This window comes from Vidua chalybeata, chromosome 5 (assembly GCF_026979565.1).
Source record: "Vidua chalybeata isolate OUT-0048 chromosome 5, bVidCha1 merged haplotype, whole genome shotgun sequence".
Classification (NCBI taxonomy): Eukaryota; Metazoa; Chordata; class Aves; order Passeriformes; family Viduidae; genus Vidua; species Vidua chalybeata.
The window spans coordinates 50,499,459-50,527,136 of NC_071534.1; the positions used below are offsets into that span (position 1 = coordinate 50,499,459).

The 27,678-nt window shown below is 38.9% G+C and overlaps 1 protein-coding gene across 3 annotated transcripts; it reads right to left on the reverse strand.

Moving 5' to 3' along the window:
- On the reverse strand, nt 1-27,589 carry AASS (aminoadipate-semialdehyde synthase). Of its 3 annotated transcripts, none has more exons than XM_053943310.1 (24): nt 27,535-27,589; nt 25,594-25,814; nt 24,358-24,534; nt 23,680-23,764; nt 22,879-22,946; nt 22,619-22,765; nt 21,553-21,631; nt 21,336-21,463; nt 21,015-21,163; nt 19,726-19,848; nt 19,464-19,575; nt 18,879-18,938; nt 18,718-18,785; nt 14,979-15,100; nt 12,658-12,787; nt 11,697-11,807; nt 10,327-10,435; nt 9,829-9,969; nt 7,772-7,939; nt 5,543-5,638; nt 3,767-3,882; nt 3,504-3,592; nt 3,002-3,178; nt 1-2,556 (listed from the first exon to the last, which is right to left on the reverse strand). In XM_053943310.1, exons 2-24 carry the CDS (start codon nt 25,804-25,806, stop codon nt 2,438-2,440), a joined length of 2,787 nt encoding a protein of 928 aa, XP_053799285.1. In that variant the 5' UTR covers nt 25,807-25,814; nt 27,535-27,589; the 3' UTR covers nt 1-2,437. The 3 variants fall into 3 exon arrangements, with proteins under 3 accessions (XP_053799285.1, XP_053799286.1, XP_053799287.1); XM_053943311.1 differs by lacking the exon at nt 27,535-27,589 and adding an exon at nt 26,677-26,762; XM_053943312.1 differs by lacking the exons at nt 23,680-23,764; nt 25,594-25,814; nt 27,535-27,589 and having other exon boundaries at nt 24,358-24,394.
- Nucleotides 27,590-27,678: the final 89 nt, after the last annotated feature.

Consider the following 27,678-nt stretch of genomic DNA (forward strand, 5'->3'; position numbering starts at 1 on the left):
CAGAGGAGTTCAGATTTATTTTTCAAGCAATCTCATGAATAAGATACAATTATCTTTCCAGTAATATGCAAAGAGAACTGAGAAGTATAATCTTCATACAAAAAGATGAGCAACAAATTCATTTGCGTCTAAACACAGAAAACAAAATGCAGCATTGCACTGGGAATTAGAAATATATTCCAATATAAAATGTTTCAAAAATAGTAGCAGCATTTCTTGATGAAAACACTGCAGTTCTCATTCTTTAGTGCTCCAAAAATATTAGATATTTGTAAAAAAATCTGATTTTCATCCCATACTGCATTTCCAAGGCAGAAAAGCAAGTACGGTGCATGCACATGTACAGGGGCACAAGTCTTTGGTTGTGTATTTGTGGGCTAAGGGAGGGAACAGAGAATTCTCAAGTAAAATCCTGGTCTCACCAAGCACTGGACTGGAAGGGACCAGCAGGTACAAGTATAACTTAACCCTTAGTTGTAGGCCATTAATTTACTGGAGAAGGAGGAGGCAGCAGAGAGCAGAACATCACTGCAGTCTCCATCCTTACCCCAGCTGCATCAACCAGTCTGACAACAAACCAACAGCCTGTAAGGTCAGTGGGAAGCTAAAGAACTTGATGGAGACAGGATTTTGTGTAATATATGCATGGAACTGTAACAGAATCCAAATGTGACATTACATTACAAAAGCATTGGTTCAGTAGAAAAAGTCCTTCTCTTTCACAGTAACATCTGCCCTTCATTCTCCCTTCTCTCTTTGGCTCCTTTCACCTAACTAGCAGTTGCTACTTCATTGCATCTGCACAAAGAAAATCTAAGTCCTGAGTAGCAAAACCTGAAGATCAAAACTTGAATTATTGTTATGGTTGCTTTTCCCATCATGCAAAACAACACCTGGAATTCCAGCCTCTTGGAACTGTGATTACAGCACTGGTTCTCACGAAGGAAAAGGCTGTGTGTTTATCAGCAAAGGGCATTTGTGAGCAAAGGGCATTTGTGAGCAAAGCTGAAAGCAGACAGCTTCCTGCATCAGTATTCAGCTTTAGAAAGGGGAAGCTCTAGGCAGGTGCTCAGGTACCTGTGCCAATACAACCTGCCCAGAGCATTACACTTCACAGACCCGACTGGTGAAGTCCAAGCCATGCTTAGAGTTGCAAGGTGGTGTAGAAATCCCTAAGCAAAAGCCAGAGAAGCAGCCCTGAAATGAAAGTATGCAACTGGTGCCATGTTACAGAGAAGCTGCACTTGGGCTAAAGTTCAGTTGTGGTCTGATGTGGCTAAACTGCAGCTACAGCAGGGCTGACACATCTGACAGCACAGCGTTCAGCAGCAAATGAGCTGGCAAACTCCATCAGGCTAAAGTGACCCTGTACTAAGTGGTAGGCATAGGTTTCCAAGTGAACACTTCAAAACCATGTTAGCAGAAGGACAGAAGCTAACTCAAAAAGTGGCAATTTAAACCTCTAAACCTAATGCATTTCAAAGCCGCATGTACTGCACAATGTATTCCCTTTGTAACAGTACTTATCCTGGATGAGGCACACAGTGTAAGTGGGAAGAGTAAACATGTCATTTGGAGCATCTTCTAAGCACAGTAACTGTGTTGTATTTCAGATTGCCCTTCCTAGTTGCAGAGCTAAATGTTAATGTGCTCTCTCCACAACACAAGGCAACATGTAATAGCAGGTATTTCAATATATTGCAACCAGCTTCCACTCTGTAACAAGAAAGGGTATGGGGGGAAGCTTGCTTTAAGTTTCCTTCCTCCTCCAATTAATTTAAATTTACATTCTTTATAAGGTGGTGAAAAATATTAAGATCTAGGTTTCAAATATTTAAGAACTGAACATTTTCAAGATTTAACAGGATCTTATTTGCTAGTAGTGCAGAATTTTTAAACTATTTTTTGCATATTGTTATTGTGAAAATATTCATGAATACTGCTAAAGTGAAAGGGACAACCAGACTTAGAATTTAAGTATCATTTTCATCTCCATTTTTCTGAAAAATTATTTTTACCACATGAGCAATCAAACTTCATCAATGGAGTTCATTACCCAGACTTTTCCACCACAAAATAATCCACTAATAGATTTTTCTTTCAGTTTAAATTTGTTGCAATAATAACCGTATACGCTTAGAAGATAAACTCTAATAACAAAGGAAAAAAAACCTTCTGAGATATTTTAGAAAAGATATAAGGAAAGGACTGATTGATGCTGAAACATGTACATGAAAGCTTAACAATTTTAAGAGGAAAATATTACAACCTGTGAGTATCAACACTTTCTACATCAAGCCTGGTGGCAGGTTTTACAGAAGGCAACATTTGCATATGAAATGGCAGTGCTGCCTTTAGCTGGTCCAAACTGAGATTCTAAAAGGGGAGGTGGGGGAACCAAAAAAAGCCAAAACCTGATTAAATCCACTGCTTTCAGTTACTGTTTGATAATGCTGCGAGTACTGTATATAATGCCTTCTGCCTGAACACGTTCAAGTATTGGCCCGTAAACATTCTTTGTCAAAGGTATGACCATGCCTTTCACAGTAAGTTCACCTGAAATAAAGGCATTAAAAAAACTGTGTTAGTGCTCTACCGGGTTTATTTGAGAAAGCTTTGGTAGCTGCACAGTGGGGTTTTTGTGGGGGTTGCTGTGCTGGACACAGCCAGATCGAGGTGCAGGGAACTGCTGAGTCATTCAGCCCTGTCGCATAATCAATTATAATTTATTATTCTAAAGGTTTTCTCTACACTAGTGTAACATTTTATATTAAATGACTTAAAAATCTTTGTGGATTAAGCAGTAAATTAAGAGTTGTCACTGAATGTCTGAACATCCAAACATGCAGATTAAAAATTCCTGTAAAGAAGACAGGAAGAGTCTGACAAATTAAAATAAATATACATAAATATACTTAAGAGACACTATATATTTACTTTCTACAGGCAAGAAGATAAAGAGGATTGAAATACTGTTACTGAAGTTGGAATAGCCACTTACCATCTAAAACCATTTTAGCAGCAATAGCTGCAGGGTATCCTACTGTTTTAGCCATTGCAGAATATCCTTTATTATCCCCATAGACAACCAGATCAATAAATTTGTCTTCCAAATGGCCAGAAGGATGCCTGAGACCTATTTCACTTCTCATAACAATCATATCTCTCTCTCCAGTGCCTAAGAGAAAAGCACACAAACTATTCATTACTTGTATTTCAGTCCCATCAAGATGAGGTTCCTGAAGAGCCAGGCACATACACAACATGTATGTCAGGGAAGTGACTGAAGGCAAGGACTATTAAGGAGGACAGAACACCAAGATCAAACTAAAAGTGTAGCAGGAAAAGAAAAGGATAAATTGGGGAAGTAGCGGACATCACAATACACTGAAAAACCTATCATGAAGGTTTATTAATGAAGGTGAGCAAACTAGTCCAATTAAGGCTTATAAAAGATACTGCCTTGTTCCATTCAAATCCATGAAAAAGAATTTTTCACATACCAAAGGGCAGCTTCATCTCCATGTGCTTTGCAAGAGCCCCTACAATGGAATCTGCTGCTGGAACTGGTTCATCTCCCAATAAACCTAACCTGGCAGGAGAAATGAGGAAGTCTTACATCATTGCCTATCAGCAGTTTCATCTCAGTTTTTTAATTTCCCGTTGTTCAGCATACCAGTTTAACAGTCTTGAACCAAAATGGCTAGAATTGCAAACATTTCTTTTTTTTAATTTTTAAACTTTCAAAATCACTGGAATATTTTACCATTCCACTGCTTCCAGCTGACTTTTGTCCTTCTCCAGTTTGCTAAATACAGCTTCTTTAAGAACATGATGCTCAGCAGGTGACTTAATTCCAACCAGTTTGCACATGAGCTCTTTCTGTTTGAAAACAAAAAGGGTTCATGAAGGCCTGACATCTGTTCCCAGTCCATCTCAATCAACAGTTTGAGAACCAACTACTCTACTAAGATCAGTTAAAATCCAGGACTTCTGAGAAGACAGCTTATGTGTACTGGGAAAGTGAGAAAGTTTGAGAATTTTAATCACAACAGGTGAAAATAGGGTTTAACTTTTCCTAAAAGACTTTGTACTCCATCCCTCCACTGCTTCCCCCCATATTTTAGTCTAATCCCTTCCTCTGTCAGCAAAGAACATAGAACCTGCATAAACACTAGGAAACAGTAGGAGGAATTAAGGAACACTAGGAGAATATTAGGATGAAAGAGAAGCCACCTGGAGACTGACAGAGTGAAAATTTAGAGATAGGATATCTTTCAGTTGGTCTAGAAATAGAGAATGTCCCTTTCAAAAGGAAGGAAACAGACTGGTAAGATGAACAAGGCTCTGGCAATCCTTTGAGTGTTACCAAAGAGATTTCTCATGATACTTGTGCATATCTGAATGCCATTTTGTGCCACCTAGATGCTAATTATTGCTTGCTTCATTCACAGCAAGGTGGATAATAAAAAGAACTATGAGCAAGATATAAAATAAGCAAGAACTGCAGAGTCTACAAGCTCATGTTAGCCTTTCTCTTCTACTTCCCTGACAGAGTAGATAAAGATGTAAAAACATAGCTTAAAAATGTTCACAGTGAGAATAATGAGTTTATAGCTATTTTTACAGATTACATAACACTGTATACTTATTCATTGAGGCTAGAAGAACTGGAAATTACAGCCATTTTTGCAAAGAAAACTTGAAAATATCAACTCTAAAATTGAAAGCAGACAAAAATTATCTCAAAATTTTAAAAAAAATTTAAAAGGAAAAAAAAATAAAAGTAAATCCTATATGGCCACCCAAAAACTCCTGGAGTTTGCTCATCTTCCCAATACTATATGTTAGTCAGAGACAAGCAAGACTGCGGCCTTTTCACCTTCTGTCTTCTTGGTTCTGAGAACACTCAAGACATTCTTCAGCTCTTTCCAACCCATACTGAAATATGAAATACTCTGTTTGTCCACAGAGACAACAAAAATGTTGATAGTCAAATGTAAGAGCAGCACATCAGAGTCATGTCTTGGCTGAGATAAAGATGAAGTAAGGCACCCAAAGTCAAGACAGAAAAGCTGCATCATAGAAGACCTAAAAAATGCTTGACAGAATTTTAATAGAAAAAAAAATATATACTCCTTTATGCACAATCTCTTACTTCTTGATGCCCTGAAAAATACTTTTACACTGAAGATCATAAGCCAGTAACAATATGGACACTGCAAACTCAGAGCACTGAGGATTAGACTGTGACTAACAAGAAACATGAGACAATTCATAAAAATATGGCCATGGCTTTGTCTAGCTGAGGCATGAAAGCCTCCAATGTCAGACACTCTATCAGGGAACCTGTTCCATCACCTTATTCCATCCAGCACCTTATTCCATTCCTGCTGAAGAAAGTTTTCCTAATTTCCAGGAAAAAAAAATCAAAGATCAAGATGCAATCCAAGATTCTCATTGCTAAGTACACCCAAGCCCAGCAATAAGAAAACCATCAATAAAACAGAGTAAAGAAGACAGGGTAAGCAGAGTAACTCACCCAGGTTAGAGGTGGTGTAGTTGAGCTTAGCAAAGGATAAGGATCTGGGTTAATTAATCCTAGTTTAACAAAGCCCCCCATAGTTCTGGAGTATCCCTGAAATAAAAGAGTAACACCGTTAAATATATTAATCACTTGAAACTGAGGTATTTCTCCTTGATTTGAATGTAGTGATAGACATAACTGGGAACCCAGCCACAATAACCTGATGCCAGTGAGGTTACTGCCACAGAGCAGTACCTCTGTGCCAATACCTCTCCACCCTTCCCCACTTTTCAATCCTTTTTTTTAATGGCTTATTCTTCCATGGCAAGTACCATTGGTTGCTGAGATCAAAGGGTTCAGCTGGCCGGCACTAGTTGAAATCCCAGCCCATCACTGTGGGGTTGTATCAGCCAGCTGGCCCATAAACAAACTACTAAAGGCACAGAGCACAATGCTGAACTCTGCTCATCCAGTTTCACGCCACCGGGATTGTGTGGACATCACATAGGCTGCTTTTAAAGGTAAGAATCCTGTGTGCTTATTTCTCATCTTCAGGAATATCAGACAGACAAAGCAGTAGAATGGTTTAAAAGGAACTGCAAAGGTTGCATTAGGCTGCACAATGAAAGAAGTCTCAACAGATTTCTGCTTACTTTTGTTTGTATTCCGTTAACATTCCCACACACTTCTGGATACCTGAGAGCACTTACATACAAGTGACTAGAAACGCAAAAAAAACAGAATGGAGGAAATAAAGCACCCTGAAAGAAGACTAATTAAATTAGGTGTCACTTATTAGAAGCACTAGGTTATCAGCTCAGATGGCCTTGCAGTGAAATCCTTCTGTGTGACACCTCTTTTTAAATTGACTCCATCAGCTATCTAAACTTAATCTCTAAAAGGCACTTTTAGGAGATGATTACTTCCTCAGTGAACAGATTGGCTTCTGCTCTGCAGCACAGCAGCATGTGCAAAGGGCCAACACTAACTTCTGTCCTGCTCAGCACTCTGTGCTGGCATGTCAGTACCATGCAGGTAGAGGTATGGAAACCCTTCCCCACAACCCTACCAACACCACCCCAGCCCAAAGTACTGGCCCTGCTGTGGGGGTTAAGGAAACAGCACTAACCACAGGAACAGCATTCTTGCAGCACACTGACATCCACTTGGCGTGTCACCCTGACAATTTTGCAGTTCCTTGTACTAGCACATACAAAAGAAGAAAGTTTTACCAGGCACCAAATGGAATAGATACTGTCGTATTAGGATTCGATTATCAGATAGCTCCCACATATTTTTACAATCTCTTCTGAAAAAGAGATTGTATCTAGACTGACAGAGAGCAAACTATTGCAATTTATAACCCTTTTTCCCCCATACTGGCCTTCCTTCTTCTTCCATGCCTTTATCTAAGCAAGCTTACCTCCCAGAAATACAGAAAAAAAAAAATCCTGTTCTATTGCAACAGGGGAATTAAGACAAAAATTAAGACAACTTACTCAGGCTATGGACAAATAACAATAACTTAAACCCTAGTATAAACCTTAACAGACATAATACAACATCTATAAAAGCTTTTTCAAACCTTCAATATCGTTCTAGGTTTATTCCTTCTTAATATATATTGACTGAAAAAAATTTGAAAAAGAAAATCTGACAGAAAAACATCAAAACATTCTGATTCTGATTTGGACATCTAACAAATGAAAGGAAAAGACTCGATCAGTTAGAACAAAAATACATGTATCTCTTAACATTTTACTTAGCTGACCAAAATTATAAAGATTCTCAAATTTAAGATTTCTAGTTACTTAATAAAAAAACCTTCTCAGACTGATGGAAAATCATAATTTTCTGTAAGATTTTTACATTATGTTTTTCATAGGAATATAAGAAAACAGAATTATTTATTTTTTTAAATCTTCTATTGATCTGACACCAGATACAGAGCCAGAATAAAAAGAGGAAACACAGACTATGTAAGACAACTGAACAACTGTCTAAAACAAATAAAATTATTTTTCCATTTTGCAGCAAATACCTGTTAAATACAGCAGGTAAAGCTACATTAAAAAAAAAAAGATAACTGCTTTCAGTTGTCTCTCAGCTGGGATAACGGGGAGCTCATAAACAGCAAGTGAAGACCTACAAAAGGCTGAGTTTTAAATAAGCATTTTTATTGAAATTACAACATTCGTCTCTTGAGGAAAAAAATAATTACTAATAATAACACCAACAACTTACTTTGTATCTTAAGGTGCCTCTCAGTAAAGTGTGAGCTGTCTGAATACCATATGGCTCAGCATATTTTGTACTGTCTCTGTTAGGAAAACCTTCAAGGTTTAATCCTGGGAAAAAATCCATTGGAGTAACAGAATCCAGTAATGCTCCTCCAGGTGGAATATTGATAATCTAAAGTTTGTGAAAGAACAGCAAATAATATTTTTGTGCAGTTGTATTCAACTTATTTTAGAACAGAAAAGATAAAGTATGCTCAAAAACAGGAAAAACATGTTTGGCATTCAAGTGCAAACAAAGGCCCGATCTAAATAAAGCAGTTGCCCAAGCCATTTAATCATATCTGGTGCAGGAAAAGCGTGCAATGTGTCAGCCATCAAAGGGCTAAAATAAGCCATGTTCTTCTCACACACACAGTTAATTCCTGCTGCATTTATATTAAAATTGCAGGTTCCCATTTCACTTACATTAATGTCATTTTGGAGCATGTCTCTAACTGCACCAGTGTAATGGGAGATTCTACCCATGAGCTCCCTGCTATTTGGTCAAATAATTTATTATCTTGTTTAGGTTTCGTTTGGTTTTTTTTATATGGGAGAGAAAGCAGATATAAACAGAATGATGGGTATTTGTTCCTTTTTTTTTAAAGATTAAAATAAATCAAGTGATATCACATGGATATAAAATTACTGCCCAAGTGTATCTTTACTTGAAGCTACAAATCATGATGGAATGAAAAAAAAAAAAAAAAAAAAAGGGTGACTAGTTCTCTTACCACTCCCAACCACAGCCTTGAACCCTACTTCCTTCAAGCAGCTGAAGCCCAGATCTGCTATGCAGAATCAATACAAACTCATTTTCTGACTTCTGAGCAAAGGGACAAGGTTTACTTATAGAAGAAATACTAAAGCAGTGAAGCCTGCAGCAATGCCGAAAGATATTGTTGTATTTGCCGGGCAAGACAGATGTGTGCAACAATCCTACACAATCATCAAAGACGTAAGTATTAAGTGGCAAGGAGGAAAAATTGCAGAATTTACTGACAGGCTCATCTAGTCCTCGAATAATGACTTATTCATATGCATGATCTAATTTTTCCTAGCAATGGGTGAACCAGATTGGAAATAAATTAGAAATATTTTAACATTTTCCAAGAACCCTTTTCATCTGAAACTTATACTTCTTTGTTTTTTAAATAATGGTCCAACATACAATCCTTGCATCTATCCTTCCTTACTTCCATAAAAACAGTAGAGCACCAAAATGTCATAAAACATAAAAGATTATATTGTGAAAGATTTCTACGTTTTGCAGGTCAAAGTGTTTTAGGTAACTAGCTAAACTTTACAGTGGTTATACAAGGCAGTCTCCTTGACAACTGCAGTAACCACTCTGAGCAAGTGACAGTGGAAATAGATAGTGCTGGAAAGCAGAAATGTGATAATGGCTTGCAATAGCTTTGCACAAATCAATTACAATGTTTACATAAAACAGTAGCAGTGACATTTGTGAGGTTAAGTCTAATGACTCCTGCACAAACAGCAAAACAGAGCTTCTATAAAATAGACCAAAAAGCATTTCACAAAACCCTCTCAGTGGCTTATTGGTATTACACATTGCACCACAAGAGAAAGGACTCAAGAGTTCTACTGTGCATTGTCAAAGTACAAAATGAAGCTGTTTGATTTATCAAGACAACTAGACAGACAAGCATTCTCACCTTTGTTTTACAGGACCAAAGATAGGGCAATTAAATAGCAAAAGGAATACCCAACAGGAATGGAAGTTGAACCCAGAAAAATCAACACCAATCCAGTGCTTTAGTCTTTAGAATAAATTCCTTCCTGGCAATCAGTTTCCACATAGTAAGTAAGAATTAAGCTGGCAGCAGTTAGGTATCATCATGCTCCAAAACACAGGACTAGGTGATTTATGCAACTGGCTTAGGCAACTGACTGCCACTGGTTTGAAAGTAAACAGCATCTTACAAGTTCCAGTTCCTTCTTTAGCCAAATACCACGGTTTTTGTCTGGTTTTAAATGAAAATTTTCCCATTACTTCACCTCTCCATCTTTTAAATACGTAGCAGACTGAACTGTATTCAGCAACACTCCTTGTGGACTCCAGCTGAACTTGTACCTCAGGGGATTGTCAGAGTGCTCTGGAGCTGGTAGGCCACCGCAGAAAGAAGTGTACGATACAACCTGTCATTTTTATCCACAGGAAAGAAACAGTGAAGAGAAGACAGATCAGGATGCATAGAGATCTACCCATCAGTTCTTAAAATTTCTGTTATCCCCCAAATGGGCCAGATGAGAAGGATCTACAGTGGGGAGGGGAAAACTGCAGGCACTCCTGGTAAAGGAGAGGAAACCAAAAGATACACCGGGGCACTTGGTCTCACCAAGTGAATTAGTAGCTATGAAATTCAAAGCATCAGAAAAAGTAAAATGTCCAGAGTCTGTTACACATCAGTGACATGCTCAAAACCTGCATGGTGTTAAAAGAACAACTTTACTAATATAATCTTGGCAGAACTACGCACTACCCGCTAACCTTACCGTAGCACCAACTTCTTTGGCCTTATCAATACATTCCATCGCCAACATGTGATCAAGACCAGGATCCAAGCCCATTTCACTGACAACTGTAATACCAGCAGCTTCTACACTAAAAATAACAGAAACATAGTGTCATCAGAATATTCACTGGCCCTTTATTCCATACATCTGTCCCATCTGCCCAGTGAGCCTTCCCCAACACAGTAAATTCTGGGCTCTGTCTGCAGCTTGTGGGACTAAAGAAACAAAAGCAGATATTAAACCTGAAAAGTGACAACCATCTAAGAGCCTTCTAACCTTTGTTTCTCTTCCTGCTCTGCACCTAGGTGTTGGTAGAAAAAAAATTTTCTACCAGCTATTCCATATCCCACAGTCTTCTGGACAATGCTATAATGCAGGAAGATAGTAATGCAGAAAGCAGCACAGAGTTAAGTCATAATTGTCCTAAAGAGCTCCTACAAGGAAGAGAGACTAAAATGCCTGCTTTCCAAAATTACAAGTATTTGGGGTTTTTTTTCCTAATAGATGCCTACAGTCCCAGAGGAGTTCACTTATCACCACAGACCGAGGATTAATTTTATTTTCAACGTCAGTTTGTCTTTTGACAAATGAGAGGTGCCCTTTTTAAGTTTTTTTTTCCTGAGAGCGTGCTATATTCTCAATAAGAATGGTAGGAGAGGCCCCTAAATATCCCTCACTTTCTCAACGCTGATTCTCTACCAGTCTAGCTTTTCCTATTTTATCTTTTGTAAAGACACAGCATGTACAATTCTTCACTTGAAGGCACTTCAGATTTTCCAATACTGTGACTCAGAGGAAGCTCCATGCTCAAAATAACTTACAAGCATATAGTACGTAGGACAATAGAAACATTAGTTAGAGATGTCACCAATTTGAAAATTCTACAGTGTGTGTATCCAAAAAAAGAGCACGAAAGAAGAGATTTCTGTAGATACAATAAGCCAAGAATGAGTTTTTATTAATGGAAGGCAAAGGATGACAAACGAGTTTGCTGGTAGAATACAACAGCACAGCTACTCAGCTTGAATATCAGCCCAGTTCAAACATCTTAACAGGTCTGAGGGAAGAGGAAAAGGCACATTAACATGAAATAGGATGACAGAGGCAGAAAAATAAATTCCATTATTTAGAGCATTAATCTAACCAGGTTGGGGTATGCACACATTGCTCCACTCTGCAACATGCACCTTTGGGAAAGTTACTTGGTCCTCCATCACAGAAAGAGAAGCAGAAATAATTCAGAAAGCAGCAATTCACAGTAAGTGTTGCAGGTGTAACAGACTGCAAAATATTTAGATAATGCATTAAGGAAGCAAGCAACACCAGGGAGATGCTACTTCCACACCTACCTCTCCTGAAGTTCTTTCATGGAGGGTGTTAAGTAACTGGCCGTTACCAAGTTCACTTTGTTGTCAATACATTTCTTAGCAACAAAAGGATGTGCTGAATAAGGCAGCAAACTACAAAGGAAGGAGAATCATGCAACATCAAAATTCAACTAGTTACTTATCCTGTCACTGGAAAGACAGTCAAATGTCTTTTGAAGGCCTACAGAAGAGCTCAAGTAATTACTCAAAAAAACAGTCATACTTGCCTTGCCCTGAGCAGTTCCATACCTCTGAAAGTGGAACACTACCCTATCAGGACAGCATTGTTGTATGCACTCAGAACAGGGCGTTGAACAATAGAGAAGTCATCCCTGAGACAGCATCTTTTGTCACACTTCTCTGTGAACCACAAACCACTGACTTCTTTCCAAAGACGTTTTCTAAACAAGCATGATGGAGGTTTAGAAGATGCAAAACTGCCAAACTGTCCTTGAGAAAGCTTGCATTACAAAGATCCTGGTGAACTACTTTGTGAAAAGCACACTCTGCGTGGAATGGAAACAACATTCATGACAGCCATGGCAAAAGAAACAAAATGGCAAGGACTATGAAGTTCCTTCCCTTTATCAGTATCTAGAATGAGTTCTTTCTTAATGGGATATTCTGAAGAAATTACCAAGATGTCAGAAATTTGCCTCCTCTTGTGAACAAGAAAATTTGATCCCAGGGACACATAAGTTTGTGGATGCAACTGGCCCTTCCTTTAACAAGGAAATGCACCTAACTGGTGAACACTTCTGAAGTCAAAGCCCCTTTTAAAGTTCTGATGCCCCGCTACATGAAAAGGCAGGGCATACACAAATACGACCCCACATCTTGGCCATTAAAAAGAAGTTTATGTGTTGATTTAGGTCAATCAACTAGGAGAAAGTAGCAGCATGACTTAGGGTTGAGCCTATCATGTTTTACACAGAAATCCGACCTGATCACAAGGTTGTGTTTTTTCACCAAAGAGGACAGCTTCTCCTCATGCTTAAGGACATCCATATGAACTGGAGTAACATTTCTGTACTTCTTTGTCAGTTGCTCAAGTTGCTCCTTCATGACAGATACTGTTTTAAAAGTAAAACAATAAACCGTTACCTATAGATGAAGCTAAGTCTAAAGGATACCCATGTATAATTGTGCCATATTTCCCAAAGAGAAACAGTTGCATGCATGTTTTTCTTCACTAAGAGTTGAAGAAAAATCAGGCATTTAGTAAACAAACATGTTCAGAAAAACTTTCTTGATCCCTCATTCCACATGTTTAAAAACAAATATTTTGAAACTCTCTTTCAATACACTTTAACAGAATTCCTATTTACAATCAAGAATAGCTTAATAGCTTAAAGCAAAAATCAATTCACATCAATAACCATTTTTAACATGACAAAGATAGAAATATTAAGCTTTAGCTTAGGTCAAGTGTGAGTAAAAGGTTCAAACTGACTACTTTTAATATTTTCTTATGCCTTAGTCCTCTCAATCCCAAATACCATATTATAACTAAATGGGATAAATCCAGTCTCTGCCTGCCTTCACTTAACTACCATTATAAAGAAAGCAGAACTGAAAGAGATCCACAATAACACCACCAGTATTTGCCACCTCTGACTGGTTTCCCATCCAGCTCACCACGCTGCCAGCACAAGCCAGAGAGAACAAAAAAGGAATGGCCAAAGAAGACAGCACATAGGGCACAAGCTTCTGGGGAATTAAAAGGCATCAGCACTATAAGGAAAGCAGAACTAAAAAAGAGAACAATGGTAACACAACCAGTATTTGCTACATCTGACTAATTTCCTCTCCCAGCTCACCATGCTGCTAGCACAAACCAGAGAACACAGCCAGGAAAAATGAACAGGGAAAGAAGGCAGCATGCAGGGAACAAGCTTGTGGAGAATTAAAAGCATCTGTGCCTCTGAGTTAGGGCCTTATTCCCTTATGGCCTTTCCAGAGTCAGTGGGAAATAAACATTACCAGAATGTTCTCTATACCCTACGAATCAAATTGTGCTGAGGGAAAAGAGCTGGGCAAAATCATCTACAAATTCAAACTAAAAAAAGTTGATTACATGAAGTTTTCCCAATTAAAGTTTTCATCAACTGGATTTAAAGTGGTGTAGCTTAACAGTGCAAAACCAAACATGGCACTGTGATGTGCATTTTGTTTTCTGCACCTACTTGCCTGCTGTCATATATTAAACAAGTAATATCTTCACGTCTCTTTCTTTTGGTGCGTATGTGCTGTAGAAACTGCATGTTTTTAAGCCACCCAGATAAGAGGCTATGTTTGTTCAGTGCCTGGCAAAACAGATCTTCCAGTTCACCTGGTTTCCCTTCCTGCTACTGCACTGCACGGAGTGGATGCAACCTCTGTAGTCACAAGGAGATGGGCACTGCACATTGCTATAATCCTTCCCTCTTCACCACTTCAGGCAGTGCTCATAACTAGGGCACAGCTTTCCTAGATTTCCCCTCTTCCTCCTAGTAAATCTTTTCCCAGGGATTAAAAGTACTATGGTTATCACCATGAAGGGTAGCAAAACCAGCCAAGTATGAAAGTAGCATGAAGAAAAAAGAAATCAATGCAATAACAACAACAATCAACAGCAATAAAACTGTAAGTTCTAAGGGAAACAACTTCCCAGCAAAGTATCTTTCAGGCAATAAGGCAACAGAACCTGAGTTTTAAGTCTGAAGTCCCAGAATCAGGGCAAAGTCATCATTAAGGGTACAGAAAAGGATTGTTGAGATACCCAGCCTGAAATATGCTACAGATAAAACCAAAACAGAGGAATAAACAAGAGGCATTTGGTGCTCATGGGAAAGTCAGGGTCTGAAGTTTTACCACCAAGACACTCGTTATAAGAAAAGCAGTTACTTCACTCATACAGATGTCTATAAAAACATTTTCATATTCTTGTTGTGTGAGGCTGAAAACACAGCCAAAGACCAACAAAGTAACTGACTATCTACAAAACCAATACGGAGCCAAAGCAGGTTAGAAGGAAAAATACTTCTAATTTCCCTACAGGTTAGACATGTAACCAGTTAACTTTTAACTTGGCTATGTAATTTTAAAATCAATTACTTAAATTTAAAATGCTCACAAAGCTATGAAAACCTTTTCTGCTGTGCATAACAACAAAGATTTCCTTTACCTCTTCTCAGAACCACATCCATTTATTATTTATGGGAAGGGTTCTGCCATATGCTTCAGTAAGACATCATACTGTAATAAAAACAAATTCTTACATACCAACTGTGATGTCAATGCTGGACTCTCTAGTGAGATATTCAAGCACAGGGCCAGAAACATAGCCAGATCCCAGCAATAAAACCCTCTTCTCATCACTCATCTTCAGTGACTGAGCCTGTTCCCTAGAAGGTGTTACAGACAAAATTAAAAATTACACAGAAGGAAACTGCAAGCTGCCAAGGTTAACAGAAGTATGTTTTAGTAAGTCTACAAACCAAGAGCTCTAGTCAGACCAAGAGTCAAGTTCCTAGCTACCTGATCCAGGACTATCCTGATCCAGGACTATCTAGTACTGCTTCCATTCTTCTTCTGCATAACTTCTAGTTTCTTTCCTCTAACAAAAACATGGTCAAATCTATCAACATTCCCACTGCTTCTCTGATTTCTTCTAGCTGTTCATTAAAACTTTACTCAGTTGTATTTTTCCAAATGGCCAAATTACTGTAACCTGACAACTTGAGGGCTACCAATGTCATGTTGGGCAGTCAGAAAGGGATTCCAGACTCTGCCTTGCTCCCTTTACATCACAGTAACTGTTAAAGGATACAAAATCATGCTGGTGAAAGAGTATTTTGTGTAAATTACACTAAGTTCGTATTAGTTGATCACAGGAAACATGATAGTCAATAAAAGTCAAATAAAAGTTAATGCCCAGCCAAGAAATCATCATTGCAGACAAAGACTCAGATTTGAAAACCATCATAGTGTTTCAACCTAACTACTACTACACTCATAAAAAAATTTAAGTAGATCTCCTGTTGATTTTCAATATATTCACATCAGATTTTGCATTTCTTTCTGTCATCCAGAATAATTCACTCAGCAGTTGTTTAAATATGCTCTCAGAAATTCATAAATCATAACAGGAATACATATATTGGTTGTTTTTAATTAGTTTTCCTTTTATCTTTCTTTTTTGCTTAAATCTGCATTAAGTTGTAAAATCAGGATTGTGCAACTGTCTAACATATGACTACATAGATAAAAATTATTTAGCAAAAGAAAAAATTCTTAAAGCACTTCTTACTTTTGAAGAAAGCTGTTCACTGCCCTACTGTTTAATCTAATTAATGGAGTTTGAGCTTTGGCTTTTCTTAACCCATACCCTGAACATAAATTTCAACAAATAGGTAGGACTTTCAAGTATACAATCTCATGGGAATCTTCATAAGCATATAAGTAAGATCCTCAGTTTCCCCTTTGTCCACTAAGAGTTTATACCAGCATTGCAGATTATGCTTCAGAAAGAATCCTGACCTTTAGCTGACAAGATGTTGTCCACTCTCCTGAAACCTGCTGACCTTAGAAGAGGACCAACCATATGTCTCCTAAATAATATTTGGTTCTGATGTTTTTGAGGCTTCTCATGGCAGCCAAAAATCAATATTTTGGTTGTGTTTTTTCATTTCAAAAATGGTCATAACAATGATAGATGATGTAGAAGCCTGCTAGAGCAACATCTAATAGCAAGACAAACCAGAGCACTATTGCCCAACCTAAAGCATGGCAGTAAGTATCTGACTATGTTTAGGGGCGCAAAGCCTCAAATAATACCACTGAAAAACTACTGTGAGTGAAGAGAGTTAAATCAATACTAAACACATCTATACCATATGTCTGCAGCACATTCCAGCCTACTGTATCAGTATTGTAAAGCTTGAATTGCACTCCAAAATTTCAGATGTTCCATCTTCCTTTGCTCCGGTTTCAGAGCCTTTTTTAAAAGTTATTCTTTTAAGATAATTAAATCTGAAAGGTATGTACCAATGTATCAACTCTCTAATCCAAATTATTACTATGGATTACTGTAAATTTTGACCTTCATAAAAGTTTTACAGATTTTATTTTTTTAAAAAACATAAAATCATTATTTAATAAATTCACAGAAATTCTCCCAAGCCCATCATATCCTTTTATATTGCAAACCCAAGGACTTTCCTCCTCTTCCTCCTATCAGAACATCTTCCAGAGCTGTACTATTATGGGCAGAGAAAGAGAAGAATTCCTCTCCACTTTTCTAGTGTATAGAATGAAGTCACACTTGAATCAAATACAACATGTTTACTCTATGACAGGCAAAAATATGAGCTGCCAAATGACCCATCAAGCATGAGAACAGAATCTACACAGCTCCAGATTATGCCTATTCTCTATAAATGAGTTTTAATAATTCAGTTGCAAATAACATCTACATTGTTAATGTGATGTGCCTTTGCAGCTGTGGGTGAGAAACCAGTAAGAGTTAAGAAGCAAGTAAGGGTGCAAAGATGTAGATGAGTTTGTTTGGTAAATCTAACGGCACCCAAGACAGTTCAGCTCATACAGTCTGGCTGTCCTATGTCTGAAATGTTCACAGACTTGAAGGAGTACTAGCAATTAGTCCAAATAGAACCCTCAGAAACTAAACTGGATGTAGCATAATACTTTTCTAGAGTGGAAACAAGCCATGTAATTCCTATAGCACCTGAACAAGAGCACATCTCTATCTAAACCATCACACAAGCAGTAAAACCCCTCTTTCATTTACATCACCTCTGAAGTTTGCAAAATAAAGAAGGATTATTGTTAGCAGGTCCTCCTTTTCTGAGAGCGAAGTGAATGACACTACTGAACAAATGAACATGACATGCAGCAAACAATCTGCAGAAATATCAAAAATGTACCCAAAAAACCACCCTTGGAAATGAAGTCTCCAGATTCTCATGGTAGTTCACAAAAGACCATGCAAGTGATTATGGAGGAAGCTAAAAAAAATATCAGATCCTTGCACTGTGTGAGGAATAAAAAAATTTGTTATTGAGACAGCCTCTTGAAGAGGTCTATCAAAGAGCACAGAATAAAAATCACTATGAGCTGAAGCCTCTGAGAGGCAAATAGTACATTACTTAGTGTGAAAAATTCACCTATAGTTCATCATGTACAAGTTCACAACCAGAAGTCCCAAAGAAAATTGGAGAGGTTGAGATGCAGAAGCGAACACACTGTTTTTAGCGCATAGTGCATGCAGTGCTTATGGTCAGACCAATTCAAATTTTTGTAAGATGTACAGTGTAGCTGTCACTGACCATGAACATGAACCCACTTATTGTGAAACTAACATTTTTCATATGTAAACTATAGATATTTGTTAATGGTAAGGGGGCAAGGGGAATGGAAGGGATGTGAAGGTTATTTATACTTTTGTTAGCTTAATTCAGTCTAGGCTATCAGCACATAACTTTTGTGACAGGGTGTGGATGAAGTGGTAGTTGAAGCTGTAGGTGCATGAATATAACAAAAAGTCTGAGAGTCCCAGAGTCTCCTCAATACATCCAGTCACAGAACAATGCTACACAGCACTGCACTTGAGCCATACAAGAAGTAACTAGATTCAAGGAATATCCGAGAGCTTTTTGCTTTCAGCCATTCCTTTCAAATGTTACATCCTTTTCAAAAGGGAAAGGAGTAAATCTAGCATGTGGCTGTTTTCTGCCTCTGGTAAGACAGTTTTCATAATCCAAGACAGAGAAAAACAACCACTTTCTCAACTTCAATATAAGTTACTAACAACACATGATAATGATTTACGCAATGTGAATGAAGAAATAAGGAGATCATCAACCGAGAAGACATTTAGACACAGTGCAGTGTAGATGCATTCCACCAAGACACAAGAATAAATGAATGTAAAAAGGGAGATAGTGGAGACAGGGTTGCTTTGTAAATCCTGAATCAAATAAACTTTAAGAGCCTACATTACCTGCTCTCTCTCAGTTTCTGGATATATTGATACTTAGGTGTCAGTGAGCCATTGGATGCAATCACTGCCTGGAAACATATGAAACAGATTTTGAGGGCTTTTTGTGTCTGTATGTTTCAAAGCAGGAGAAGCCAAGAGAGGTGCAAAATTGCAAAACTTACATCTCGAACAACAGGCGAGTAATTCTGTTTTTCAAGAGGTTCTGAGCCTTCTGATAACAGCTGTGGAGATAAGTTATTTAAAATTAGGTCATTTTATTAACAAATATTTCTCAAAGTAAAACATTAAGATTTTAAGCAACATTTAAATGCATGCAACAGTACCAATATCTTGTATATTTGAAATACTTCTGGCTGCAATCAGCATCACTTGACTTTTAGGAAAATACAGGGAATTCAAACAGCAGTCTGACTGCAAGGAATTGTTGAGCACCCAAGAAAATCAGATGTTTACATCTGGTGCAGAGTCCAGAAGCAATGAACTACCTGCCAGAGCCTGTTTTCTTCCTACAGAAAGTGTTCTTGACAAATCCGTAAGACACCCAGGTCACTCATGTCTCATTCATATGTTTCCTTTTTAAAGGATTCCCTCAAGACTTTAAAAACTTTTTCCTTTTTTTGAAGTACAAGGTCAGTTATGTTCTACAGCAGATTCCTTTTGAATGTTTACAGGAGACCAGAAAAGCAACAAACAAGCAGACCAAATTCTGAGCCTTTTACCTTCTTTTCGGACACATAAGATCTTACCATCTCTTCAATGTAAGGGAAAAGCATATCCCCAAAGTACTCTGTTGCTTCTATAGGAAGCTGAGCTGGCAGATTCTCAATGGAACACATCAGAATCCCTGAGCCTTCAACACTGAAAGAGAGAATACAGCTCTTCTAAACTACTTCTTAGTACCTGAAAGGTACCACCTTTCAGAAGTGTTATAAATGCATTATTTTTTCAATATAATGTTTCACTCTACAAGTTACAATGGAAAACAGCACAAAGTAAGGGCTCTCCCACCTGTCGTGAGTAATATGCTGGTCAGCATCATACATACAAAATGGGTTGTCAATTGTTGTACACTCAGTCATAAATTCTATAGATCCTCCAGTATCTGCTGAAATGTCACATATGGCCAGAAGTCTAAAGCAATTAAAATAAAAAGACAGTGGAATAGAGCATTATACAAATTACTAAGAAACAAAGGTATAAAAGGTCACAAGTGAACAGAAAATAAAAGAAATGTGAGAAGATCAATGTGACTTGTAACCTTCTTCATCTCAACCAATTTAGAAGTCAACAAAGCACAAAAAATGGTATCCAGAAATATAACGGAAATTTGTTCCTATTGTAGTCATCAGGTTTGCATTCCTATCAACAGCATCCAATTTCATGGAAAGACTGGCAGAATCCCTTCACCAATGATCTTTCTCTCTATGTCCTGTACTGCCAACACCCCCCATTCATTTTCCATCTACGAATTCCCTCAGGTCGTGCCTATGCAGTCCTGCATTAAACTAACTTCCCATCCTAAAGGGAAGCCTAAAGAAGCAGCTGCCTCCTACCAGTTCAAAGATAGCAGGTGCAGGTGGAGCATTTATTAGCCTAATGCACAACCTCTGGCTCCACCGAAGGTTAACTCTTCAACTTTTTATTTGTCATGTGAGAGAAAGAAAGGTGTCAAGAGCTGGCAGAGAAGAGACAAAGACCTGATTCCTCACCAGGATGTATTTTCATGTCCTCCCCAGTCTATGACAGGGATATTAGAGAAAGGGTAGCTCCCATCCCCACTGAAAGGAGACTAACCCTTGATTTGCACCCCACATTCTATCCTTAAAACTATTCAGGGCTGTGCATTCCATTACCTGCTACAGAAATAAGAGGTGCTAAGGAACAGTTTTTGAACTTGTACATGCCAAATGACAGGGTAGGAAGAACTTTCCCTAAAACTCTGCTCAGGCATAGAAACTTCTACAATACTGGTGCAGCAGGTACATTCCCAGATATTATCCAATACTTTTGTTTGTATTGGATTCTGTATGAAAATCAGTGGCAGAACTAACTCTGCAGAAAGACAGCTGATACCTGTTAATCATTTCTACTGTGATGTTTTCAAAAACTCCAAACTGTGAAAACAAGACTGCAAAGCACAAAAGAACAAGAGCACAATCAACGGGGCACTGTAGAACATGCTACAGGAACAATGTAAAATAAACAGAGTAATTTACTATATACTGTAGTGAAACTGCCTAACATTACAAGTTAATCATAGTGCTGCAAAACTGTTACAAGTGAAATGAGTGTCTTACCTGTGTGGTAATTCAGGACAGCCATCCATTTCACCAGCAGCAGATTTAACTGGCACCAGCAGCTTCTGAGTGTCCTGCCGACTCAGCAAGCGAGGACTGTTTTGTTCCCAGTATATGCCATTAATTAAACAAGTTGTGTAGGGTGCAACCTGCAAAGAAAGTTACAGATGCCTGATGTTTTCACCTAGTACTTTAAGAAGCTGAAAGCACCTGGTCTATCATTTTAAGTTAATGCTCTCTCAAATTATGAATATGCAAAAGTGTAGTAAGTACAAACACTCTGTGGAAAATCTTTCATGAAAGAACAGAAGAGATGCTCACATCAATGTGAAAGTGAGAAATGTAATTTTCTGGATGTTCATCATAGTCTACTGGATCATATAGTCCATCACGTTTCCTTACGAGATGATGGTGACGACTTAACACTGTTCCATAGACTTTCCTGAGGTCTGAAGTTAAAAATAAATAAATAAAAATTAGCTCTTATACTTGGACAAAAAGGGTTTCAGTGTTTTTAATCACTATTGTCACTGCATACCTCCAGATCTGGAAACTTCCTTTAACTCATGTGGTTCCACAAACTCATATGGGAGAGCACTGAACATTTCTTGAGCTCCCTGAAATCATGAAGTAGGATTTAGAATAAGTAGACCACAAATGTAATGTAACACTGCTCATTTGGTGTTTGAAAACAAATATAAAATGCCACATAAAATTTGACATCCCTGCCAGAGAACATCTCCAGAGGCGTACACATCGTTTCACACATACGCCTGCTTACCCAAAACTAAGTAGCTTGGGCATTATGTGCAAGGAATTTACATCATTCCCCACTACTGCAGAATGCCTAAAAAACAATCCAATGCCTGGTTCTTGTTTCTAATGACTGAGCTGGGAGGCCTCAACTCAGCCACAAGAGGGTTTTGCTGCCACTCTGAGGAGCAGTTTCTCTTTAGGAAAGATCCCTGAAGCCACTCCTCATCAACCAGGCTGTTCTAAAGGCCAAGAACTACAAGATGACTTCCCCTATGAGCTGTGATCACAACCAGATTTTCAGACACACCATCCTTTTGGATAGAAAGAACACATTTATGCAGGCAGTGACTTCACTTTATAGCTGGAGCCTTGTTAACTGATCTTTGTTGCCAAAACCAGGAGTAAGTATTTTCCCTACGTCACAGAAAATAGCCCTGAAGTCAAGCACTTGTAAACCAAGTCAATGATATCCAGAGATAAAAACTCAGCAGGTGTTGGAAAAAATAATTATTTCCCTCATACTTTAATGGAGTGATTAATTTACTCTGTGAGCACAGAGTCAACAGTGGGGAGAGAGCAGGAGAGAAATCATGCAGTTTGGGAAAGAGAGAGAAGCAGTAAGATTTAATCCATGTTCATTGATAAGAAGTTAGCATGACAGCCTGGTTAGGCATGACCTCATATTAAACATTTTCATTAATGGTAGTTAAAAATTGTTACTGGCAAAGGAAAATGTGAAGTTCAAGCAAACAAAATGAACCCATCAACCCATTTAACCTGACAGAGATCAAATGCCAAGAATTTCTATTAACAATTATATAGTACTTCATTTTGAAGACCATTCTTACCTTAGAAACATTACCAGTGCCCGTAAACACAAATGTTAAGGGCCCCACTGACTTTGGCATCAGTCCCAGTGAAATTTCATATCCGGCATCCCGTACTGCCTGCACAGCCTGACTGCTATTCCTGTAGTTATGTGCCATCCCAATGTGCTGAAATCAAAGGCACAGACCAATCAAGATGTTCTCCATATTCAAATACAGAAAACTAGCAGATGCCAAAATGTTATTTAGCTAAAGAAAAATACATACACACATACTCTTACCATGAAGGGAGTGTGATGACCCAGAGCTAGAAACCGCAAACCCAATCCATGTAGGATGTTGATCATTCCTGTTGTTAAAAAAAACCAGAAAATTGGAACATCAGTCTTAATTATAAATATGCACAGTTAGAAACTGCAGAGACTGCCTGAAGCCTCAAATCATCCCAGATATTTTCCCATGTTTTTATAATAATACTTTACTTCTAAAGAAAGTCTACTTAAAACCAGAGATAGGAAAAATTTAATAGCAGTCCATGACCTTAAACTTGCTCTTAGCCCATTATGCATTTAGGCACCATTTAATATTCAGATATCCTTTTATGAGGTTTATCCACATCACCGGATTCCAAAGAAGGAAATAAAAGAGTCTCCTGAAGAAACAGTGTTAAAGTTCAGTAGAAAGAAATGAGAACCATGCCACACAAGAATCAGATTAAATGCGTAACAGTGACAAACAGATGTTGTTCAAGCTTTCGGGACTGACAGCAGCCTTTTTTTTTATCAAAAGCCTAATCAGCTGATGTCTTGATATCTAGTCTGTTCCAGATAGTTCAGTGGACAAACAGGACTTCAAGACAACAGCATAAAATATTAGATTTGTCAGGAATCCACATGACTATTTGACATGTCGTCTCATGAAAGTAGGAGGCACAAACCAGAATGGAAAAAGGCTGTTAAAAGTAAGAATTCAAAATGCAATTAAAAACACATTGCAAGCCTCAACTTTCAGGAAGGACAGACAACCAGAAGTATTACAGGAAGTCACTCATTGCAAGCCTGCCTTTACTTCATACACTATACCTGCTACACCAGCCCACTTTCCAAAGGCCACAACTCGCATTCCTTTATGATCAACCATTTTTTCATAGTCAAACAGTCGAATTTCCTGAAAATACACAGCAAACTGAGTATTAAAATTTTCAGTGAATGCAGTCTGTGGCACGTTGCTCTCCCAGGATGGGTTTATATATCGTAACAAGAATAAAGCATAAAAATAAGAACATAAGAGTTGCACTGAATTTTTGTTTGAAAGGGTCTCTGCACTGTCCATGCCCTCTTTGCACAGAGCTCCCCATGTGCCACTCCAGCTGCTGCCGGCCCATTCACATCCTCTGCCAAGAGGCTGCTCATTTCAGTGTGAACTGGCTGCCTTCCTCTGAAATGGCCAATATGCACTCCAGCTTAATAACTTCCCAACAACTCTTCGCACTCAGAGAGAAAGAGACTCTCTTGAGCACACCATGCTCACAACTTACCTGCCTCATGCACATGAAGAGAATAACACTGCAAACACAATATCTTCTGAGCAAGAAATACTCAGTTTCAGGAAAGGATACTGAAACTGTCCTCGTTAGCCATCTACAAGTACTGTGCTGCAAGTAACCATACTGGGCAGCAAGCTTTTCATCACACTTAAGCACTAAGTTCAGTTTCCATCCCATGTTAACTGACAATGATCTTCAATATGACATAATTTACCTGTCTTAAAATCTCATCCAAAAGGGGCATGTTTGCCTCTTGGGCTTTAATAGTGTGAGAGAAGAAGGCATAGTTCTTTTTAGGGATTAATTTGTCCTCTGGAGGTCTCTTCACACCTATTATCAGAGAAGCCTCAGAAATATCTTCTTGAAAAATGGCACCTGCTTTGACATACTCCTATGAAAGAGAAAAATCAAAGAAAATTTTTCTGTGTTTTTTCTTATTCAAATCTCAGCATATTAGCAACTAGAACAGAGGGAAAATAAATAATTCTACCAAGCAGAAACAAGTTACTACATGCAATACATTCACAAAATTCTTTGATAAAGAGGTATCAAGTATCAAGTTGAATTACCATGCTATTATCCTATTATATGAGGCCAAATTATAATTATGTGTTAGCAAAGTACTTCATCTTAAATCTACAGACTACAAAAAGGATATTTTACTAAATTTGAAGTATCCTGCAGTATTGCAATAATGAAGAGTCCTTTGTAAGGTGTTCAAATACTTGGAAATAAGTTTAGAGAAATATGAAAAATTCAAAAATTTGAAGACTGATTATGTGTGATTTTATAAAATTGTATAAGCTCAAGCCCAAGCTGAAGAGTGATTTCTAAGGAAATGCAATAGTATGATCTGCACTTTGATGCATATGTGCAAGTAGTCACTAATTCCCTACTTTGTTTCAATTTTCATCTGTTTTCTCAGTTATCTTACAGCAGAGTATTACTGCCGCTACAAAAAACTGTAAAGGCTCTCTGTCCTGAATCTCACAGCATTAAAGAAAAAAATTCTCTCCTCATTTCACATGAGGAATAAGACTGGAGCAAGAGTGGAATTCACCAGATTCATCTTTCCTGTTCTTTTTACAAATACAGGGTTTTTTAGAATTCTTGCCTTCTCACAAACAGAAGACAAAAACACCAATGTTAAAGAAATTCCCAAGCTTCTACTTCAAGAGAACCTAGAACTTCTAGGGAGAGTGATGACAGGACATTAATAAAATTAGTAACAGGAAATTAATAAAAACAACTCCATGGTGCCAATATTAAAAGGCTAAACAAACTACTCCGTTTCCTTTCCACTATCACAACTCCTCATTTAGCAACAAAATTTACATGTTTCTGGGGGTTTTATATCTTTCCTCATGAATGGCCTTTGAATATTATTTTTTCTGTACTATGGTTAACAACTGCACTATGATGTTGCTTGTATCTCAAAATGGGACCTTACCTTTTCATGGATGGCTCTTCGGTTTGACGGCTGCACCAAGACCTTGTATCCCATCTTTGTCAACTCCTTAACATGCTTTGGTGCTAGAGGTGCTCTTCTTTCCCATGCATTGACATCTTCCCTCCTGATTGCCAGCACAGACTTACGATGATGCCAACACTTAGCATGGTGCAACACACACCTACCGTTTGTGTGACTAAAGGCTCGGAGCATGGTAAAGCCTGATATCAGCAAAGACAAAGTAATAAAAGAATACAGGTACATATACAGTTCAGGTACTGTTTGTGCAAAAGTTTGTGCAAAACTTCCTTTAGCATCTGCTGTAAAACACAAACCAGATACTTCATACTCTAGTTACACCCTACTGTTGTGAGACATGAATTCAATTTCAGTGAATTTTGTTGTATCTTGGTCTGATGAGGTGACCTTAGAAACAAATTTTCAATTGTACTAATTGTTTTGATTACTGTAAAGGAATTAAATTTTCCAATTATATTCATTTGCCACCATAAGCCAGGCAAAGACCATCAAAACTTGCATCAAGAACAGTCAGAACTAACAAACACACAGAAAGAAAGCAGAACACAGGCTGTATGGCAGGCAGCTGATTAAAAGAGAAAAACCCAGCACTAAGTATTTTTACATAACTAATGCTTACACAGGCCAAAAATGGAAGATAAGGTCAAGACCTTAACTACTGAGTAGCAGTGAGCATATGTGTGACCAGGAACAGCAGGTTTTTGCCCTAATATGAATATTCTGCAAAATGGAAAAGCTTCACTAGAACAGATTCCCACTGCAGAGGAAAACCCCTTTATCTTCCATCTCCTCCTCTTCACTCCCAGTGAAGCCTACATGTCACTGCATATTTCTGTAGGCCCACTGCCAGGTCCAGCATCAAGTATCCAGGAGGCCTTCAGATACTTATGCAATTTAAAAGATATGAATCTCAGAGACAGGCTTCAAAAATGTGAACTTTGTTTTCAACACAATTTTAACTGATTACACCTGAATGTCTGTATCTGAATCATTTGGAAAATCCTGTTTGTCTTCATGCCACAAACTTGTAAAATCTCTATATACCTAAAGACTTCAGAGGTCCTGTTTAACTCCAGGCTTGCTGAAACAGAGGGACTAGCACACGAAGGACGGCATGGAGGGAAGCACACAGTCATCTGCAACAGCTCCAAGTGTGGTCTTCCTACCATGGCTACGTTTGTCCACCAGCAAAGGTTACTGCACTGAAGTTGGAGGTATTTTGCCGCTTCTCTTCAGCATGCTAAGAGGGTTCTCAAAGCACATAATGATACCTCTCAAAAACCAGGAAGCCTTGTCACACCATGTCACTATCTCTGCACACTAAGACATAACGATGAGAGCAGTTTGTACTAAAACACTGCACCTCATACCCAAGCCTGCAGTGAAGCAAATTTCCCTCACACAGAGGACTGGCACAAGGAGAGAAGCGATGTCTTCCAGAGGGAGAGGAGGTTGTGGGTTTCCGGGCAGGGAGCAGTCGGGTGACCTCTAGCAGGTCAGAAGTTCATCCGTATGCCCCCCTGAGTGTGCTCAGGCTCAGCCACAGCGATATCCTATTGTAATAGTGAAACTAACTTGGGCATTCCAAGCCTGCAGCGCTGAGAACCCTTCCCTGCCCCCCCCAGCACGCCGAGTGACCGCGGGGCCGCCACCGCGCCGTACCCGGGAGCGGGTCACACCCCCGCGAGCATCACTGGGGCTGGGACGGTGACAAGCAGCACAGCGAGGGGCCTCCAGACGCGCGGGAGGGGAAAAAAATCCACGGAGAGCGGCAGGGAAAGGCAGAGGGGCGGCGGCGGGCAGGGGGAGAAGCGGTGTGAGCCGGCGGCGCCGCGGCGGGAGGGCGGAGGGCAGCGGGCAGCGCTCGCTGACACCCGGAGCGCCGGGCAGAGCCGTACCTACCTCAGGCAGCGGGGCAGCGGCAGGAACGGCCGTGGGACCCCGTCCCTCCTCCGGCCGAGGTCCGGCGGCGGCGCCGCCGCCCCGCGCCGCAGCCAACCGCGAGCCGGCCGCGGGATACACCTCCCTGCCCACCAATGGCGCGGC